Source organism: Peromyscus eremicus, chromosome 3, assembly GCF_949786415.1.
Source record: "Peromyscus eremicus chromosome 3, PerEre_H2_v1, whole genome shotgun sequence".
NCBI lineage: Eukaryota > Metazoa > Chordata > Mammalia > Rodentia > Cricetidae > Peromyscus > Peromyscus eremicus.
Genome location: NC_081418.1, coordinates 58,799,129 through 58,818,866, shown reverse-complemented (window position 1 = coordinate 58,818,866; position 19,738 = coordinate 58,799,129). Strand labels below are relative to the sequence as shown.

Below are 19,738 nucleotides of genomic sequence, written 5' to 3'. Positions count from 1 at the left end.
TATCCATTCTGTTAGCCTGTATCTTTTTATAGGTGAATTAAGTCTATACATTAAGGGATATTAATGACAAGTGATTGGTTTTGGTGGTAGTGTGTGTGTATTTCTCTTCTTTGGGATTTACTGCTGTGGGGTTATCTATTGCCTGTGTTTTTGTGAATGTATCTGACTTCCTTAGGTTGGAATTTTCCTTCTAGTGCTTTCTGTAGGGCTAGATTTGTGGATAGGTATTGTTTAAATCTGGTTTTGTCTTGGAATGTCTTGTTAACTCCGTCTATGATGATTGAAAGTTATGCTGGGTATATTAGTCTAGGCTGGCATCTATGGTCTCTTAGTGTCTGCATTATATCTGTCCAGGACCTTCTGGCTTTCAAAGACTCCATTGAGAAGTCAGGTGTTATTCTGATGGGTCTGCCTTTATAAATCACTTGGCCTTTTTCCTTTGCTGCTCTTAATATTCTTTATTTATTCTGTATGTTTAATGGTTTTAATTATTATGTGGCAAGGGAACTTTTTTTTGGGGGGGGGGAGTCTAGTCTATTTAGTGTTCTATAAGCTCCATGTATCTTCATAGATATTTCCTTCTTTAAGTTGGGAAAGTTTCTTCCATGATTTTGTTGAATATATTTTCTGTGCCTTTGAGTTGGTATTCTTCTCCTTCCTCTATCCCTATTATTCTTAGGTTTGGCCTTTTCATGGTGTCCCAGACTTCCTGAACATTTTGTGATATGACTTTTTTGGCTTTGGTATTTTCTTTGACTATGAATCTATTTGCTCTATTGTATCCTCTACACTAGAGAGTCTGTCTTCCATCTCTTGTGTTCTGTTGGTTATGCTTGCATCTGTGTTTCCTGTTCATTTACTCAGATTTTCTATTTTCAGCATTTCCTCTGTGTCTTCTTCATTGTTTCTATTTCAATTTTCAGATCTTGAACTGTTTCCCTCACAGTTTAATTGCTTTTTCATGGTTTTCTTGGCTTTCTTTAAGGGATTTATTGATTTCTTCCCATTTTTTTTGTTTGTCTTTCCCTCAATTTCTTTATTGGTTTCTTCCCATTTTTTGTTTGTCTTTCCCTCAATTTCTTTATTGGTTTCTTCCAATATTTTATTTGTCTTTTCCTCAATTTCTTTAAGGAAAATTTTCATTTTTTTTCTTTAAAGGCCTCTAGCATCTTCATGAAGCTATTTTTAAGGTCACTTTCTTCTGCTTCTTCTACATTGTGATGTTCAGGTCTTGCTGTTGTGGGAAGGCTAGGTTCTGGTGATGCCATGTCGCTCTTTATGTTGTTGTGTGTATTTTTGTACTGACATCTACCCATCTCTTCCTCTAATAGGTACAAGAGGTGCCTATGTCTGAGCGCGCTACTATTAGTCCACTCTGTGCTTGTTGAGTCTGTGTCTCAGAGGGTCCCTCTGGGTCCAGTCTTAGCTCTTGGTCTAATTGGAGCTGGCAGATTCTGTGTCTCAGGGAGCTGCTCTTGGCCCAATCCAAGCTAGCTGATTCTGTGACCCAGGGAGCTGCTCTTGGTTTTATCAGGGCTCTTGGTCCAGTCAGAGCTGGTGGATTTTGCTCAGGAGGCCTCTCTTGGTCCAGTGAGAGCTGGCAGATTCTGTGTCTCAGGAAGTTACTCTTGGTCCAATGGGAGCTGACAGATTCCTTGTCTCAGGAAGTTACTGGGGTCACAGACAGATGGGTATTGGGGTAGGGCATGGGTCTTGTAGATGGCAGAGACCAATGGGGGGTTTTGGTGAGGGAGCCTGGCCATGGGAGTTTCCCTGCTGGCCAGCAACTGGGGGCAGAGTTGGGTGGGGGTTCCCAGGGACTGGCTGTGTCCCAGGGCCTGGGTCCTAGAGGCAGGACTCTCTGGGTGGGAGGGGAGTCACTCACCTCTTGGTCCAATGAGAGATGGTGGATTCTTTGTCTCAGGAAGTTACTGGGGTCACTAGCAGATGGGTATTGGGGTAGGGTGTGTGGATCTTGTAGATTGCAGGGTCTGATGGGGGTTTGGTTGGGGAGCTTGGTTGCAGGAGTTTTCCCTGCTGGCCGGCAACTGGGGCACAGTTGGATGGGGGTCCCCCTGTCATTTTGATTGTATTTATTCTCTTTGATATTATTTTATTCTGTAACCCATCCATTTTTTATTTTTATTGCAACTTTTCTGCATTTGTAAGCATATCTTGACATTTTACCTTTTTTTTCAGTGCTGGGAATCAAACCAGGGCAAGCATTAGCATTCTGCCTCTGAGCTACACCGTCTGCCCACGTTTGCTAACTTAAACTGGATTTGTTTTGTTGTTTGTTGTTATCCTTGTGTTGAAGCAAGGTCTAGCTACTAGCCCAGGCTGACCTGGAACTTTCCATCCTCTGCCATCCCCAGCCTCCAGGAGTTCTGCAATACAGGTATATCTGTCACCATGCCTGGCCTCAAAGCTGAGCTTTTCGCTTTTAGATCCCCACATTTTCTCTTTTTCTCATGAATATATTTACAGCAATGTTTTCCTGTAATTATTGTTTCAGTTCTGTCCCACAAGTTTTTAAATGTAATGTTCTCAGAGTTACATGTTCACAAATATTTATTCCATTGCAATTCTTTTCTTTGACCTGAATTCTTGCATATATCTTTAAATCTTTTAATATATAGAATCTTTTATTTGCAATAGATGAGAGATCATGACAATTTGAAACTGGCCGAGATTTACACTTTAGGAGTCTGTCACCTGACACAGCCAGAGGACCAGGGCTCAGGACAACACAGATGGTGTGGGAAGCAAGGAGTCTAGTCGAGAGACATCCAATGAGGACAGTGACAGGCACACCAGCATCTGCCTGGGACATCCACAAGAAAGACGTCAGGAACAGTGGAGCAGAGTATTGGAAAGAAGGCTCCCACCACCACCACCACAGGCCTGTGATGGAAACCTACAACGAAAGGCAAGCTAAGGCGATAAGCACACAGACCTATTTCATGTCAGCTTTATGTGGTGCCGGAGCTGACAGAAATAAACTCTCAGAGGCAGGGAAACCTGGCTGAGCTGTCCATTCAGACAGCTGTGCTAAAATGTGACTGGAGAACCAAGGGTTGTTCTTATCCAACAGTAACACGAAGTCAGCAAGACCAGTTGGATCCAGTTCCTCCCAGTCTGCACGGCTTTCCATAACCCTCACATTGAGAGACTCCTCTGGAATGAAGGCTCTGGCCTACTTTAGAGGTCAGAGACTCTTCTGTGGCCTCCTCAAGGGAGTAGACAGGGGGATGGTGAAAGTGCCCATCTGATGATTGCCTGCCATTTTTCCATGTTCAAATGCCATAATGGGGGTAACATGTCCCGGACCCCACCAAAGCTAAGAGATGTGGTATAAAGGAGAAAAGCAAGCCTGAGCCACGGAGCTGCAGCTACCAAGGGGAGCACGTGATAGGAGCTGCAGGAAGCCATGGTCAGAGTATCCCCCTGACAGCATGAAGTACAGTTCTCTTGTGATCAAAACATGATGTAGCTTCTCACAGTCCTGGGACTCATGTAGACTGTCCTCCCCCTCTCCCCTGCCCAGGGCCCACACTAGACCTGTGGAAAGTTATAGGTCTGCTGACACTGTCACTTCTATCCATCAGCCAATTCCTCCCTCAACTCTCAGGACACAGAGTGCACCTCCCTGCCACCCACCCCAGAAGCCTTCCTTGCCAAGACTTCATTCAGCAAAGGTTCTATTGAATCCACAAGATAGTCATGGGGGACCCTGTCAGTCCCCTAGCATTTGTCCTAGTGCCAGATGAAGACCAACTCAGGCCCTCATAAGGAAAATTCCAGCTCCTTCCTACACCAGAGCTCCCCATTCCAGGCTGTACTCAATTCATAGTGGTTATTATAAAGTGGAATGGCGATCCCATGATCAGAAGCAGCTGTGAGGTGCCACTGAGTCCAAGAGCAGCAGCAGGTATTCACTTATGGCATTCCAGAAACAAAGTCTGCTCCAAGGTGACTCTCCTGGAATGCTGCTAGAAACTGCATGACCGAGGATTTTGTGCCTAAAGAAAAAGAGACACCACACTGCAGTTCATCAGGCATCTGCTGCAGGGCGGAGATGATGGCTGCTGTGCTGGGGAGTGGCAGCCGAGAAGCATCTCAGAGACCACAGATCATCTTGGGACCCCTGCTGCCTGCTCCTGGAGACCCAGCTGCACAGTTGGACAGGAGGAACGCCTCACATTCCCAAGGGCTTTGGACACAGCCTGTCATCAGCCCATGTGGGTCTGTACCCTCAGGCCAGCAGTCCAGGGAACACCCTGGAGAAACTCCCACAGTTGGCTCCTCTGCCCAGCTCTGGTCAGAGATCAGAAGGAGAAGTTCAAATTGGTTAAAGACCTTGTTCAAAGCCACACAGTCAGATGGGACCCCAGCCCATACCTCTAAACTCTGCTCTCAGCTCTTGTTCCCAGTTAAAAGGAACTGTGCCTCCACTGGGGGACTACCCAGCCAGCATTTGGATCCCTTTGTCCATTGTCATCTACCACCCATGAACCCAGTGACAGTTCTTTACTGAAGACCCTCAGGTAACCAGTATCGCACAGAACTGTCTTGTGTGGGCAAGAGCTTGGGTCTTACTCTTCAAAGACCTTGTCCCATTCAATGGGGCATCCAGGAAGCAGAGCCTGAAGCAGGGACTTTCATTTGGCAGGATGAGAATTCTTGGGAAGGTTCCAGAGAAAGAGAGTGGCTGCAAACAGCACAGGGCGGAGCCAGGATGCCCCAGCTGGGTCTCCTCTGGAGACCCCTTCTGTTCAGCTCTCCCGGAAACTCTGAGCATCAGCTGCATCAAAGCTCCTTGCCTCCCATTCTCAGCTTCCAGTTCAGGGCAGGGGTGAGGCGACGCCCAGGCTGGGCGGCTGTAAGCCCTGGTGTCTGTATTAATTCTCACTTCTCAGACCGAATACCTGACAAGAAGCAGTCTAAAGGAGGAAAGGTCTGTTCCGGTGTATAGTTCAAAGGAGTCATTCCATCATGGCAGGGGCGGAATGGTAGCAGTGGGAAGGAGCACGGCGGGGGGCGGGGAGGGGGGCGGGCAGAAGCAGGAGGCAGCTGGTCACGTGGCATCTGCAGTCAAGAGGCAGAGAGTTGAATGCTGGTGCTCAGCTCACCTTCTTCTTTTGATCCAGCCGGTGGAATAATACCATCCACCGTTAAAGTGAGTCTTTTCATCTCAATTAACCTAATCTAGATAATTTTTCACAGGTGTGGCCAGAGGTGTCTCCTGGGTGAGCCTAGGTCCTATCAAGATGACAATATTAACTATCACAATGGCCAACAATCAGCAAAGCTATAAAAGGGACAAGGGACGCCAAGAGCACACACAGAGACATTCTTTCACTTGGGGTGGGGCTCTTGGTGTGTCTGAACACAGCAGCTGAGGCAGGATGTATAGACAAGGGGTGGAGCCTGCTCCAGGAAAGATGTGACATTTTTGGTCCAAGACTTGTTATTTCTTAGCCTTTCACTCTCTGCTGTGTCCTGTAGCCCCACCCATTCCCATTAAGTTGGGCTGTGCAAGCCAGGTGAGGATGGGCCCTGCTGATATGGCCAGTCCCCAGGACCAGAAAGAGGTAACAAACAGTTCTGGCAGATAGACCCCCTGAAGGTACCCTCTCTCGCCTCTACATCCCGCAAGCTTTCCCAAGAGGAAAAAAGCCATCTCCATCTCCATCTCCTCCTCCCCACCCCAAGGGAAGAGGGCCAATGGAATACCTGAGCCAAAAGGTCCTCCTCAGAGGGTGCACAGTTCCCCAGTGTGGATGACATCTTTTTAAAATGAAGCTTCCAAGCCGAGTCTGGGGTTGGACCCATAGCTTCACATAACAAGCACCCAGGAGACAGTAATGCCCAGAGAGCACACACCCCTGGGTGCAAACACACAGGAACACACACACACACACACACACACACACACACACACCTGGGTGCAAACACACAGGAACACACACACACATACACACACACACACACACACACACACACACACACCTATGGATGCAAACACACAGGTTTTCTTCCCCTATTCTCACCCTGTGAGTGACAGGTAGGACTCTGAAGGGTTGTAATCCAGCCGTTCCTAAAGTCCTCGCCAGGCCATACCTCAGGCTGAGCCAGGCCTGCAACCCTGTCTGAAGCTCATAGTGTGAAACTCGGCCAAGAGAGGCGGGGCCAAAGCCGCTGCTTCTGCCTGGGATTGGGGGCAGAGTAAGAGGGGTGGGCCCTGATGTAACCTTCAGTTTGGGCAATGTGAACGGAACACAACCCTGACTACTCTACCCCATCCCCTCGCCCTAGAGCCAGGCTTCACAGGCCCCGAGTGACTTCCCACTCATGACCCTCCTTGGCTAGTGACAGAATCTAGAGTACTCCTCAGCCATGGTTGGGTCTGGACCCTACACACTTGCACTAGAGAAAATGAGGTCTGTGACAGGCTCCACCTTAGGACAGGGACAGGCTTTGAATTTGCATCAGTTCTGTCTGACTTGTTTGTTCTCCCAGCTCTATGAAGTCAGTGAGCAGGCTGTTAGGACTACAATCAGAAGAGATGTGACTGGCCCAATGGCCCACCCTGGAGTCCAATCTCCTGACTCAAATCTTCTCGGTGGCCCAGCGCTTGGGAGCCAGCGGGAATCACCTCAAAGCTTCTGAGCAGGTGTTGTTCCACCTTGGGCTGAGGGTGACTCAGACCCCAATAGTAGTCACTACCTGGACAAGGAGGTCTGTGCTAACTGTTGTAGCTGGTGATCTGCTTCCTGTAGTCTATGGTTACTACTCTGCTTTGAACACAAGTCCATGTTACCTTGGAGGAAATTCCCCCACAAGCGATGGGGGCTAAGATACAGGTTGGAGTAGAAGCCACTACCCCCTCCTGGCTATGTCCCCCAAAGACTGCTCCACATACCAACTGTTGTAGAGAACATTTATTTGAGTCGGCTCCAACAGATGTCAGGGACTTCCAGGAATACCCAACCTGGACATCCATTCAGGTGCACTCCTGTGTAGCCATAGTGTGTGTTGGGGGGTTATCCCTTCTGCTTCTACCACCCCCAAAATGCAAGGGCCTGAGGCCTCAAGCATCCATTATTGATCCAAGGAGCCAGCCCACAACCCAACCCAATGCATCTGTAGTTAACTCCCGTGCACTCTCCCCTTGCACAGCTCGCACACCACCCCCAACCTCCAACATTTATTCCATCAGCCAGTTGACAAGCATTTTCCTGAGAGTTAGGAGCCCAGCCCTGTGCTAGACCCACTTGGGGTTGAAGAAGAAATGACAGCCCCTTGCCCTCAGGGAGCTCACAGTCTAGTTGGGGACTTGAGGTGCACATGTGCACACACACACAGCACGTATACGTATACACAGACACAGAAGCAGCGTGCACAAGACTACACAGTACGTAGTACTCAAGGGAGACACCGTGTGTTAACGTGAGTACTGTCCAGAGGGAGCATGGCGGTGGGGTGCTGGGAGGCTCAGCCCTGGTGAAGAAGGAGAATTTTGGGGGTGGGGAAAAGAACATTTCGGGGCAGTACAGGGGAAGTCAGGGTACAGCTACAGCAGGGAAGAGACGAGCTGGGCAGTTAGTTGAGGGACACGGCGAGGGCTCCTCTAGACTAGCCAGGGAAAAGAGCTGCATGGGAGCTCCTAGGGTCTGGGGAATGATCCCCCTTCTCAGACTGCTTTAGTACTCAGTGACCCCAGAATAAGGCATAGGGGTTCAGTAAGAACCTGTAACCCAAACTGCATAGGGGATACAGGCAGTAAGACCCCAGGTTAGGAATCCACAGGTTCCTACCAAGCCCTAGCAGAAAAGGGAGGCCTCCCCTTTCCTAATGAGTGGTTCATTCTAGGGAAAAAGAAATATCCACAGCTTCCCGACTGACCTGCTCACATTTGAAGACAGGAGTCCTTGACCAACAGTAGCCCAAGACCCACACCCCCTACTTGTACACCTGCTTGCTTAGGGGACACACACAACTCCTCCACTGACTTCTTCCTCTGCCTAGACCCATGGGCACATGCCCATGCAGGGTTCTGGTACCTTTCTACCCACACCTTCCCAGGTGAGAATCTTGGCCAACCAAGAGGCCTGATTGGTTGCGTGGGGCTAAAGGAAACAGGATTCCTTCTCCCTGGGGCAGACACAGAGAAAATGATCCACTGTCCCTTCAGCAGTCCAGCCTCCCCTTGAGACTCCACAGTGAAATCAGAGTCAAGGCCAAGCACGGGGCTTCATTGTAAAATCCCACAGCCTGTCAGACACAAAAAGGGGGAAAGGAACCAAGCCCAGGGATCCTTGGGCAATGCTGAGGGAGGGAGACCGGGTCCTACAGATCAGGTGTATTGTTAGATTGGGGAGAAGGGATGGATGAACTAAAAGGGGCTCAGCCTCAGAATTCTTTATTCCCAAACAAGAGGCGACCAGGAGGAGAGAGACACACTTGGATGGAGTAAGAAAGGGATGGCAGATGAAACCCCCAGGGCTGAGGTCTTTAGTCTGGAGTCCCGAGGCTCCTGAAACTGCTTGGTATTTTGAGAGCTACATGAGTATGTGACTTCTAGAAGGTCCACAGCCTCCATCAGAATTTAAAGGGCCACGTGTCCCCGAAGTCTTAACCTTTCTAGTTCAGAGAGGGCGCAGAAGCACTCAGGTGCTGCTCACGTCTCGAGGGAAGTTTTGCCTCTCCAGCCAGGACTGCCATCAACTTGCTGCGATAGTGCAGACCAGTCGCTTTTTGTCTGCCCTTCAACCCAGTGGTGGGCAGGGCTGGAAGAGCGAAGCCAGCTCTCCACACATTCCAGCCAGCTCTCCACACGGGTGCTGTCTGTCTCCACATGTGAGTGGAGATCTCGGGGCAGGAAGCCAAAAGGAGGCTTGCCCAGCTGTAACTCAAGTCAGACCTGGGGAGCTCTCCCACCAAAGGCATGGACCCAGCCTCTAATTCCCAGCTCTACCAACACAGGGCACCTCCAGAGGTAGGTCTTCTGAGGAGACACATCCTCATGCCAGGATGCCAGGACCCCATGGGACTCCATTCTTAGTCTCCATGCCCAGATATGTCCTGCATGTCCTGGGCCACAAGGTCCTGTCCGCTTTGTATCTGTTCACAGAAAGAGAGGTCATGGTCAGTACATTGTAGTAACAAAGGCCCTGCCTACACACCCTGTCAAACCCACCGATGCCCTGCCCACATGCCCAAGTTCTCCTCACTGCCTTTTCAACAACTCAGTAACAAAGGTGAAAGATCTTCGGGTCCAAAATCCAAAACAAAGCCCATCCTTGACCCACTGTAGCACTAATTATTAACTGTGATTCGGAACAGGCTTGGGAAAACCTTGGAATTTCCTTGTTTGTCAAATGGCAGAAAAGGCCAGAGCCTCAGAGTGACAGCTTGTAAACAGGGGTCCCGGAAGCAAGCCCTGCTTATCTTTTTTTTTTTTTTTTTTTTTTTTTTTTTGAGACAGGGTTTCTCTGTGTAGTTTTGGTGCCTGACCTGGAACTCACTCTGTAGCCCAGGCTGGCCTTGAACTCACAGAGATCCACCTGGCTCTGCCTCCCGAGTGCTGGGATCAAAGGTGTGTGCCACCACCGCCCTGCACTACTTCTCCTTCTCACCAGGTGACCTTGCTCAGCCCTTTGGCTGAGGCCTCCAAGCTCTTCCCCTGAATGACCCTCGTCTCTCCCATCTGAGTCCCCGGGGCCTCTGCTCTGTGCTCCCGGGGCCTCTGCTCTGTGCTCCCCGGGGCCGCTGCTCTGTGCTCCCGGGGCCTCTGCTCTGTGCTCCCGGGGCCTCTGCTCTGTGCTCCCCGGGCGTCTGTTCTGTGCTCCCCGGGGCCTCTGCTCTGTGCTCCCCGGGGCCTCTGCTCTGTGCTCCCCGGGGCCGCTGCTCTGTGCTCCCCGGGGCCGCTGCTCTGTGCTCCCGGGGCCTCGGCTCTCATCCTAAACGACAGGTCTGAGCTCACTGCACTCATTACAATGTCTAGTGTCCCCTCCCCACTGAACACAAAGTCCTTTGTGGAACAAATCCTAGCCCTTGCCTCTGGAAGTCACCCTTCTGCACACCTGCCCTTCCTACAGCAATTCTCTGTCTCTAGGACGTAGTGCAAGGCCTTCGACCCCCCTCAGGTGAAGCCAGTCCTTTTCCTGACCCAGGGGCGTCCTCCCTACTGTAGCCCACATGTCTGTGCAGACACCCTGACGCCTGGTCCCAGGCACGAGTGCGGGCTTCCAAGTGCCTGGGCCTGGGGTCCTTCCAAGAGTGGAGCAGAGCACAACCCAGAGCTACTGAGCAAAATTCTCTGGACAAATGACTTCCCCCTCTGCGAACAGCCAAGCCTCGCAACACCCCAGGGAAAAGGAAAAGTCTCTCATCTTCGTGCCCAACTTACAGATATGCAAACTGAGACATGGAGTGAAATGGCTTCTCAAGGCCACCAGACAGTGGGTGCAGGCTTTGGGGACTGAGCTTGGGCCCAGGGACCGTGGAAAGCGTGGCCCTCTCCAAGTCGCTTTCAAGTCTGATGTGCTGAGAATGAAGATCAGGTAAGCAACAGTCATGGAGACCAACACAGGCCCGCCCACCCACTTCTGACCTAGAGAGCCAACACTGTACACCCCCGCCCCCACTCCCACCACCTCCACGCCCCAGGGGACTCTGGCCAACGCTATGGGGCTCACCTGCTCTAGGCCACAGGAGACTGAGGAGGCAAACTAACGCAGAACCCATAGCAGATGCATGCAGCCAGCCAAAGGGTCCAGGGGGAGGAAGGAAAGGGAGTGGCTCAAGCCCTTCCAACACCCCAAGCTGGCCCTGCCCCTCTCCCATGAGCCCATCCAGAGAGGGGGCAACTCAGCACCCCTGGATGTGGCTCCTGGATCGGAGGCAGCTGATGGTGGCAGGCCTCCCACGGGTCATAGCACGCGTCCTAAATGGGCTGCCTGGCCCTCAGGCCCGTGGCCATGGCTGCGCTGGTGGGTCTTCAGCGAGCCCTCACGCGCGAAGCTCTTGCCGCAGCGTGGGCAGAAGTAGGGTCGCCGCTCCCCGAAGACACCGGGACGACGCGGGTGTGGCGTGGGCATGCGCGCGTGTGTGCGCTGGTGGTTGAGCAGGAAGCGCGGCTCGCGGAAGCAGCGGCCGCACTGCGTGCACTGGTGCGGCTTCTCGCCGCTGTGGATGCGCTGGTGCGTGAGCAGGTTCTGCTTGAGGCTGAAGCAGCGGCCGCACTCGGGGCAAGGGAAGGGCCGCTCGCCGGTGTGTGTGCGCTGGTGCACCTCCAGGTTGTGTTTGACGCTGAAGGCCTTGCCGCACTCGGGACACACGAAGGCGGCGGTGCGACCCGCCCCTACGTGCGCCTTCTGGTGCCGCACCAGGCTGGGCTGCTGGGAGAAGGTCTGGCCGCACAGTGGGCAGCGGTGGGGCTGTTCCTCTGCCGGGTGGTGGATAACCAGGCCTTGGTCGTCCCCCAGACCCTCCTCCCCGTCCCCCGTAGGAGACCCTTCCCTGGAGGACACCAGCTCTGTCATGGGCACTTCCAGATGCAGTCACCAGCCCCTAGAGAAGCAGAAGCGGAGAGAGGGATCAAGGAAGACCCCACGGATCAGCCATTCTCCAGCCTTTTGAATCACTCACTTCCAACAACCCCCAGCGTTTGCCCATCTACAGCTTGGTTTCGTTTCCTCACAGCCCGTCGTCCTGGGCTTTTCCCAAGACCCATTACCTCCTAGAAGACTTCCCTGGCCTCTCCAGCATCCCCTTGCAGTCTGCTGCCCAACCCTGTGCCCTTCATCATCACCTTGGGGTAGGGTGGTCATGTTACCTCTAACTCCAACCCAGCACCTCAAGAACAGAGAGCTACCTTCTGTTAAAAGACACACCAAGCCCTGTGCCTGCAACACACAATGCATGGGCTAAATACTGCCGTGCAATTCTCAGGAGCAGCTTCTCCATTCAGATACCCAAGGACAGAAGGCGACCTGAAACCTGCAGGAAGGAAGGTCGCCAGTGGCTTAAAGCAGGAAGCAAAATAAACCCCCATAAACCTGAAAGTGACCTCCCCGGGTTAAACATTAAAGGTAGTCCCTCTGTCTAACGAGATGAATCCTACACTTGAAAAGTTGCAGGTCACTGAACCAAAGCAAGAGCTCCCAAGGAGCAGGTCTGGTCCAAGGGCTGAGCACCAACCACACTCACTCAGCAAACATCCCCAGCACTGGGCTCCCTGCAGGCCTGCTTTAAAGATTGTCTTCCCAGGCCACTCACTATCAGTCTGAAATAGTTTCCCACCGCCCTCACAACATCCTTGAATAAGGGGCAGAGCAGCCCTGCCGAGCCCAGGTTTGTAAATGGAATCATGGAAGCTGTGTGAAACCAACATACTTGTCCAAGGTCACGCAGCAAGGTGAGCCAGGCCTAGGCCCTAAGTCTCCTGACTCACTGTTACAAACATTTGGATATATGAGCTGCTCAGCAGCAAAACACCCCTTCACACACATACGCAGGCATGCACGCAGGCACGAACACACACACGCACACGCATGCACACCTACCAACACCTCAGCCACCACAAACCCATCCTTTCTCAAAGGGCCACTGCTCCTATAGCGCAGGGTGTCTTGCCTCCACTCCCATGCCATGTAGGGCACAGGGACCCACTTCACTCACCCCCTCCATCCAAGAAGCTTGTTCAGGGTTTCCCTCAAACCTCCCTGAAGGTCTTCACACTTCTAGCCTCAGTCAATCTACCTGCAGGGTGGGGTCTCAGAGACACCCTCTGTCTTCCCCTACCTCCAAGCCTGGGTGGAACTGGCACTCACCCTGGAGAAAGGGACTAGGACCCATTGTCATGCCTCCACCCACAATCCCTCCCCAGATAGCTGCGCTGGCATTTGCAAAGACAGACCATTAGAGTCTCCTTGGCCAGCATGAGCCTGGTCGCTGGGCAACCCTCCTCTCTTTCTCTACTAGACCTCTGACCAGGCCCAGAGGGTCCAGGGCCATGGTTGTGCCTCCCTCCCCCAAGTTCCTCCATCAGGTGCCACACTCACAGCCCAACCTGCTCCCCTTCTGCAGTCTGCAGCAGCTTTTTCCTCTGTCTGGGCAGCCCAAGGAAAACACAGTTAAGTCTCCCGCAGCGCTGCGCCCCTTCTTCCCCGCCCCCACACAGCCGAAAAGCCTCCCGCAGTCAAACCGCTGCATTAATCTCAAGAGCTCACCCCACCCGGCACGACTCCCTCTCACAGCCCTGCTAATTCCAGGGGTCCGAGCGACCCTGGAGAAACGTGATAAGCTGTGTACCAACCCCACCCCTAGGAAGAGACACAGGCTACCACCCAGCTGCCGCAGCCCACCCTGCCGGGCTGCCAGCCCCAGCTCCTGGAGGAACGCATGCAATCCACCCACCCCCGTGCCCGCAGCGCCCCCCTCGGGACCGCGAGACCCCGAGTAAACAAGAAATTAAGTCTTGGCACTGCCACTCCCAGAAAGGGCTGCATGGCTCCGGGCAAATACGGTAGCAGGCCCGCAGTGACCCGCCCCCAAGGGTCCCGCACTGGCCTCGATAAATACGGTAATCTCCCTCCCAGTCTGGGGCCCTAGCCAGAGACTCACGTGGCGCCGCCTCTGGAGCCCTCGTCTCTGCTGCAGCGCCGCAGTCGCCAGCGTCGCCGCAGCCGCACAGCAGCCCCGTGAGGCTGGGAGGTCTAACTCGCCAACAACCTGGCTGGCGGGGTGAGGGGGAAACGGAGGCCACAACGCTGCTCCTGCCCGGGGAAGAAGAGAGTCCAGATTCTGGGGCCAGCTTTGCCGAGAGGAGGGGTCACCCTAGTGGCCCAACACCCGCCCCCCAGCCAGCCCCCCTTCCGGAGGAGCGCGATCTTGATCTTCGTCGTCCCTAGGCAGAAGCAGCCTAGCCAGGCGCCTGACCTGCCCCAGCTCCTGAGAAGCAGGCTGAGTCTCTGGGAGCAGCAAGACATTCCCAAGGGGCGAGAAGGGAGAGATGCCCGGTGGGTGTGGGGGTGGGCAGTGCTGAAAAGTCTCTGCTGAGTCTATTGTGATCAAGCTAGAGCCGTCTCCCCAAAGCGCGGCTTCTAACCCCCAGAGAAGTCAGGCATGGTGCACGCCTTTAATCCCAGCACTAGAGACAAGTGGATCTCTGGAATTCGAGGCCAGCTTTGTCTACATACTGAGTTCCATACCAGCCAGTGCTATATAGTGAGGCTCTGTCTCAAATGAATGAATGAATGAATGCACCCAGAGAAGCAGCAGGTTTGAGGAGCAGCACTAAATTGCAGTTTCCCACTGTCCTTTAATAATACAGCTTGCCTGTCCATAACCTTGGCTTTCTATACCACTGTTTCTCATGTATTATCTCATGGGAACTTCCAATAACAATTGGCTCTATGAAATGGGATAATAAGTTATTATTAGTATTTATAGATAGGAAGAGATTTAAACCAAAACACAAGGTAGCTTCCTCCAGCACCCACAACTTTTAAAGTAACAAAGACCACACAGGAAAGGGCCTTAGAGTTCACAATTGATGAGGAAACAAGCCGGTGGGCAGAGTGATTTCAAGGTTATAGTCACCAGAGAAATAACTGATAGACTTTCTCTGTGGCCCCTCAGTAGTTGCCAGAGAAAGCAGGATTCCCAGAAGCAAGTAGAGCTTATTCTAGCAGCTTCTAGGACTGGCTGTTAAGTAGGAAAACGGTGCATCATGGGCGTTGGGAAACTTGGATAGTGTGAGGGTCCTCCCTGCTTCATCTCTACAAGTGTCCAGTGCGTTTGCAGAATTCCTCCAGAGGGCTGAGACACTGCAAACACCCTCTTGTTTGGGACGCGAGAACTGCAAGTCATGCCTACCTCTCAGTTTACTTAGGACCAGCATGTCAGCAGGCTCAGCTTGACTCATTCTGGACGACCCACCTCACCACAACCAGCCCCACTCCCCATTCCTGTGGTCAGTGATGCAGGCTAAGCAGTGACATTGCCATTTGACATGAGGGAAAGGGGGTTGGTAACTCGACTTGTCCACCAGGTCATGTTCTACACTGATGGCAGGTCCAGACCTTCTGTCAGCCTGAGGTCCCTTGTCACAACTATTGGCTTCTCTAAGGATAGCTCAGCGCTGGCAACTTCGGTTCTGATTCTCTTTCTTGGTAAAGTGGGTCAGAGACTATCAAAGAGGTGACATCAAATCAAAGACAAGGTCACACTTGTCCTAGTGGTTTACAATGTGGGGTGCTCAGCAGCATTGCAGAGAATAAGGGGGTACGTGGGTACCTGGGGACAGCCAGCCAGGCAGCTACCAGCTAGCCAGACATTAAGTAGAACATACAGAATGAAAGGTAAAAAGCACAGAGGCAAAATGTAGATGAAGAGAAACAGGTTAAATTAAGTCTAAGAGCTAGTGGGACAAGCATAAGATAAGGCCAACCATTCATAACTAATATAAGTCTCTGGGTCATGAATGGGAGCTGGTTGATGGCCCAAAAGAAAGCCTGTTACACATGGGAGCCAGTCCATGAGAAAGGAAACAAGACCCCAAGCGTTCCTATCCTGTCCTCTGCCAGGTAAGTGAGTGTGAGCCTGCAGCGGCCCTGTAGCCAAGTTGCAAAAGGCTGCATAGCTGGGTGGGGCTGGATCCTGGACCCCCTCTTGTCTTCTGTGAGGAGCAGGCTGAAGGCTAAGACAAATAACCCAAGGTCCATGAAGAGCAGCTGGTCTTGGGCAAACAAAGAAAACATCCAGTTCGACAGCCAAGGGGAGCTGTCAGCTGAGTTCCATCTCTTCAGCAGGCCACAGGAGAAAGGGGGACACTCAGGGAAGACCAAGGGGAGCTGTCAACTGAGGGTCATCTCTTCAGCAGGCCACAGGAGAAAGGGGGACACTCAGGGAAGACCAAGGGGAGCTGTCAGCTGAGTTCCATCTCTTCAGCAGGCCATAGGAGAAAGGGGGACACTCAGGGAAGACCAAGGTTTTCCAAAGCAAATACAATGCTATATGGCAGGACAGTGCCACGCTCTCAGTGGCATTCTCTAGGTAAGCTGTGTAAGTACAGAGGAAGAAAACACGGCTGTGGGCAGGAATGGGGGACAGGGGTGCCATTCAAAATCCTAGGAAGGGAATGACAGGGACGAAGGCTGAACTCCGGCCGAGTCACTGCTGTCTCCTCCCATTTCATATACTTTCTGTCCCCAGATATCAGGCCATGGTCTCTATCTCACCCAAATGCCTGGTGCTGATTTCAATTTGCATTTTTAACACACTTGTGTCGTCCCCATCAGGTTGTGAATTTCCAAGAGCAGGGACTGTGTTTTTAGCATCCCTGTTCCCCCAAGAGTCCAGCATTTGTGAGTCTTTTTCAATGTCTTTTCAGTGAATAATGCATGTCTACATGGTACATCTCACGTCTCCATGGGCAGCCACAGGGACAGGGTGAAAAATGAGGAAAACTACCGATCCGGCTACACGTTAGAGGGATGTGAGGGGCTGCAGAGGCCTGAATGTAGACGTAGGGCTCTAGTTGTGAGGTGTCATCTGTTCCAAAGTTCTTTCTTCGCAATTAAAATCCAAGACAGGGCCAAAAACATCGGTTCAGCCAAACACATGGCAGATCTGCTGAATGTGAGGAACTGGTTCATTCCGGCCATTCTACCATTTAGATACAATGTGCCCCTCCCTTCCAGAGCTCAAAGATTAATCCACTGATGGATTCATACGATGACAGCGATGGCAGTATTGGGAGGATTTTGCAATGTTGGAGATGGTGCCTAGTTGGAGGAAGTAGGCTCTTCCTTGGGTGGGAGGGGGTGCCCAGAAATCACACACACACACACACACACACACACACACACACACACACACACACACCATCTCTGTGCATCCTGGCTGCCTTTCGGTGAGCAGCCTCCTTTGCCAGACACTGCCACCACCATGATACTCTGTCTCAGGCCTAAAGAGATGGAGCCAGCAAAGCATGGACCGACACCCAGCCACGCACACCCTTAGGACGGGACTGCATGGACTGACACCCGGCCACGCACACCCTTAGGACGGGACTGCATGGACTGACACCCGGCCACGCACACCCTTAGGACGGGACTGCATGGACTGACACCCGGCCACGCACACCCTTAGGACGGGACTGCATGGACTGACACCCGGCCACGCACACCCTTAGGACGGGACTGCATGGACTGACACCCGGCCACGCACACCCTTAGGACGGGACTGCATGGACTGACACCCGGCCACGCACACCCTTAGGACGGGACTGCATGGACTGACACCCGGCCACGCACACCCTTAGGACGGGACTGCATGGACTGACACCCGGCCACGCACACCCTTAGGACGGGACTGCAGCCTTTGGTGTCCTCAGGTATTTTCACAGCAACAGAAAAACCGAGGAACATAGTTCCTCATAGAAACTGAGCTCAACAGGGAAACTCCTTTCCTTCTCTCTCCACAGTGCACATGCTCTTCCAGTAGCCACACACGGAGCTTATTAGAATCATAATAAAGGCAACCTCCTAGTGAGTGCTTGCCTTGTTCTTCGCCCACCAAGGCCCAAAGCTTCAGCCCCACAGCTGTAACTCCATCCTTGATTAACAACAGCAAAACCCCATCGTTTTCTAGATTTGAGCCATGGGTAAGGAAGAGTGGAGAAAGGGTGGGAGAAGGCAAAGCTTCTAGCTTTTTGCCTATAGAAACATCATTACTAGGGTACATTATTGCCCCATGTAGCTGTTACATAAAATTCAAGTTAAAATTCAGGAATCGGTATACATGTGTGGATGTTTGATTTTTGTTTTTGAGAAGGGTCTCCTGTAGCCCAAGCTAGCCTCAAACTTTCCATGTAGACAAGGATGACCTTGAGCTTCTGATCCTCCAGATCCTCCTGCCTCCACCTCCCAAGTGCAGAGATTAACAGCTGCGTCCATGGTGGCTAATTCTATGGGGTTCTGGGAACAGAACCCAGGGCTTTGTGCATGCTAGGCAAGCACTGACATCTAATCGATGAGCTACATCCCCAGGCTCCAGGTTTAAGTGTTTAGAGCCACATGTGGCCAGTGACTATGATATTGGACGACACACATTTCATCACTGCAGAAAGTGCTGTAGCACAGAGATCACCTAGGACACTTCCCCAAACCTGGAGACGCAGAAGATTCCATCCCCTTTCCCCAAAGGGACAACCTAAGACTCTACTCATTTCTCTCTCTTCACTGTCCTTGTCTCATCCAGGATGATGGTGACATACTATTTTTGCCTCCAATACTCCCCCTACCAAAAGGTCAAAGATATTTATGAAACTCAGACTACGTTAGAATGTTTCAGAGGTACCCTTCACTCTGTCAGCTTTTCCACCCCCGCCCCAGCAAGGATCTGTTCTCTCTCCAGGTTAGTGCACCTGCTGGACAGCTGCTCCTCAGGGCCGCTGTATCCCGGCCCCCCACCTTCCCTCAATCAGCTTCCCATGGCAGATTGACCCATGGACCTGAGCAGTGTACTCCAAACCCTCCCAAGGAGCCTGACCCCTTTGCTGTCGAACTTGGTTTGTTTGTTTGCCTAAAGCCAGCTGCTCTTCATGGACCTTGGGTTATCTGTCTTAGCCTTCAGCCTGCTCCTCACAGAAGACAAGAGGGGGTCCAGGATCCAGCCCCACCCAGCTATGCAGCCTTTTGCAACTTGGCTACAGGGCCACTGCAGGCTCGTACTCACTTACCTGGCAGAGGACAGGACAGGAACGCTTGGGGTCTTGTTTCCTTTCTCATGGACTGGCTCCCATGTACCCCTTATTCTCTGCAATGCTGCTGAGTACCCCACATTGTAAACCACTAGGACAAGTGTGACCTTCTCTTTGATTTGATGTCACCTCTTTGATAGTCTCTGACCCACTTTACAAAGAAAGAGAATCAGAACCGAAGTTGCCAGCGCTGAGCTATCCTTAGAGAAGCCAATAGTTGTGACAAGGGACCTCAGGCTGACAGAAGGTCTGGACCTGCCATCAGTGTAGAACATGACCTGGTGGACAAGTCGAGTTACCAACCCCCTTTCCCTCATGTCAAATGGCAATGTCACTGCTTAGCCTACATCACTGACCACATGGGATTAGATGAGATCATGAATAAGAAAGTCTTATTCACAGGGCCAGGGCTGAAAACCATCTGTTCAAGAGTGGAGCATACAGGCTGTGACAGTGTACAGCATATTAAAATGATTCCCCAGGAAGTCCTTCAGCAAGGGCAGAGGCCATGTTCTGCTCATCTAGCACAAGGCCTAGTACACAGATCCATTAAGGAGCCAATGCTTTGCAGTCCCAATCTGGTTGATATGCATATAAATCAGTAATTTAGCCTTCTGGGAGATTTGACCCTGTCTGCCCTAGGACCCTGTGAGAGACTCGTCACCCAGGAAAAGTGAACAGGCATTCTTAACTTGCAACTTGCACAAGCAAGAGCTACAATTAGGCCTCATTAACCCTGAGTCCTACTCACACTCCACTGTGATTTGATATTAATCACAGGCCATTTGTGGAAAAGAACCCGTTCTGTTGAAGGACCGAGCCTATCTAATCTCTTCAGTGTCTGCCACTTGATTCTATAGGGAGCCGGTGTTTCTGCAGGACCTACCCTGAAGGCAAAGGTGCTCTAGCCCAAAATGCTGGTCCTCTAGGATGCCTTTCAGTAGTAGGTGAGCCTTCCAGGCC

The 19,738-nt window shown here is 51.9% G+C and overlaps 1 protein-coding gene and 1 long non-coding RNA gene across 2 annotated transcripts; both read right to left on the bottom strand.

Moving 5' to 3' along the window:
- Nucleotides 1–8,431: 8,431 nt before the first annotated feature.
- Nucleotides 8,432–10,548, bottom strand: LOC131905809 (uncharacterized). Its single transcript, XR_009378045.1, has 2 exons — nt 10,415–10,548; nt 8,432–9,126 (listed from the first exon to the last, which is right to left on the bottom strand). It is a non-coding gene; the product is annotated as an uncharacterized LOC131905809 (long non-coding RNA).
- Nucleotides 10,549–10,709: 161 nt separating this feature from the next.
- LOC131905808 (zinc finger and SCAN domain-containing protein 2) lies at nt 10,710–13,254 on the bottom strand. Its single transcript, XM_059256619.1, has one exon. It carries the CDS (start codon nt 11,547–11,549, stop codon nt 10,938–10,940), a length of 612 nt encoding a protein of 203 aa, XP_059112602.1. The 5' UTR covers nt 11,550–13,254; the 3' UTR covers nt 10,710–10,937.
- Nucleotides 13,255–19,738: the final 6,484 nt, after the last annotated feature.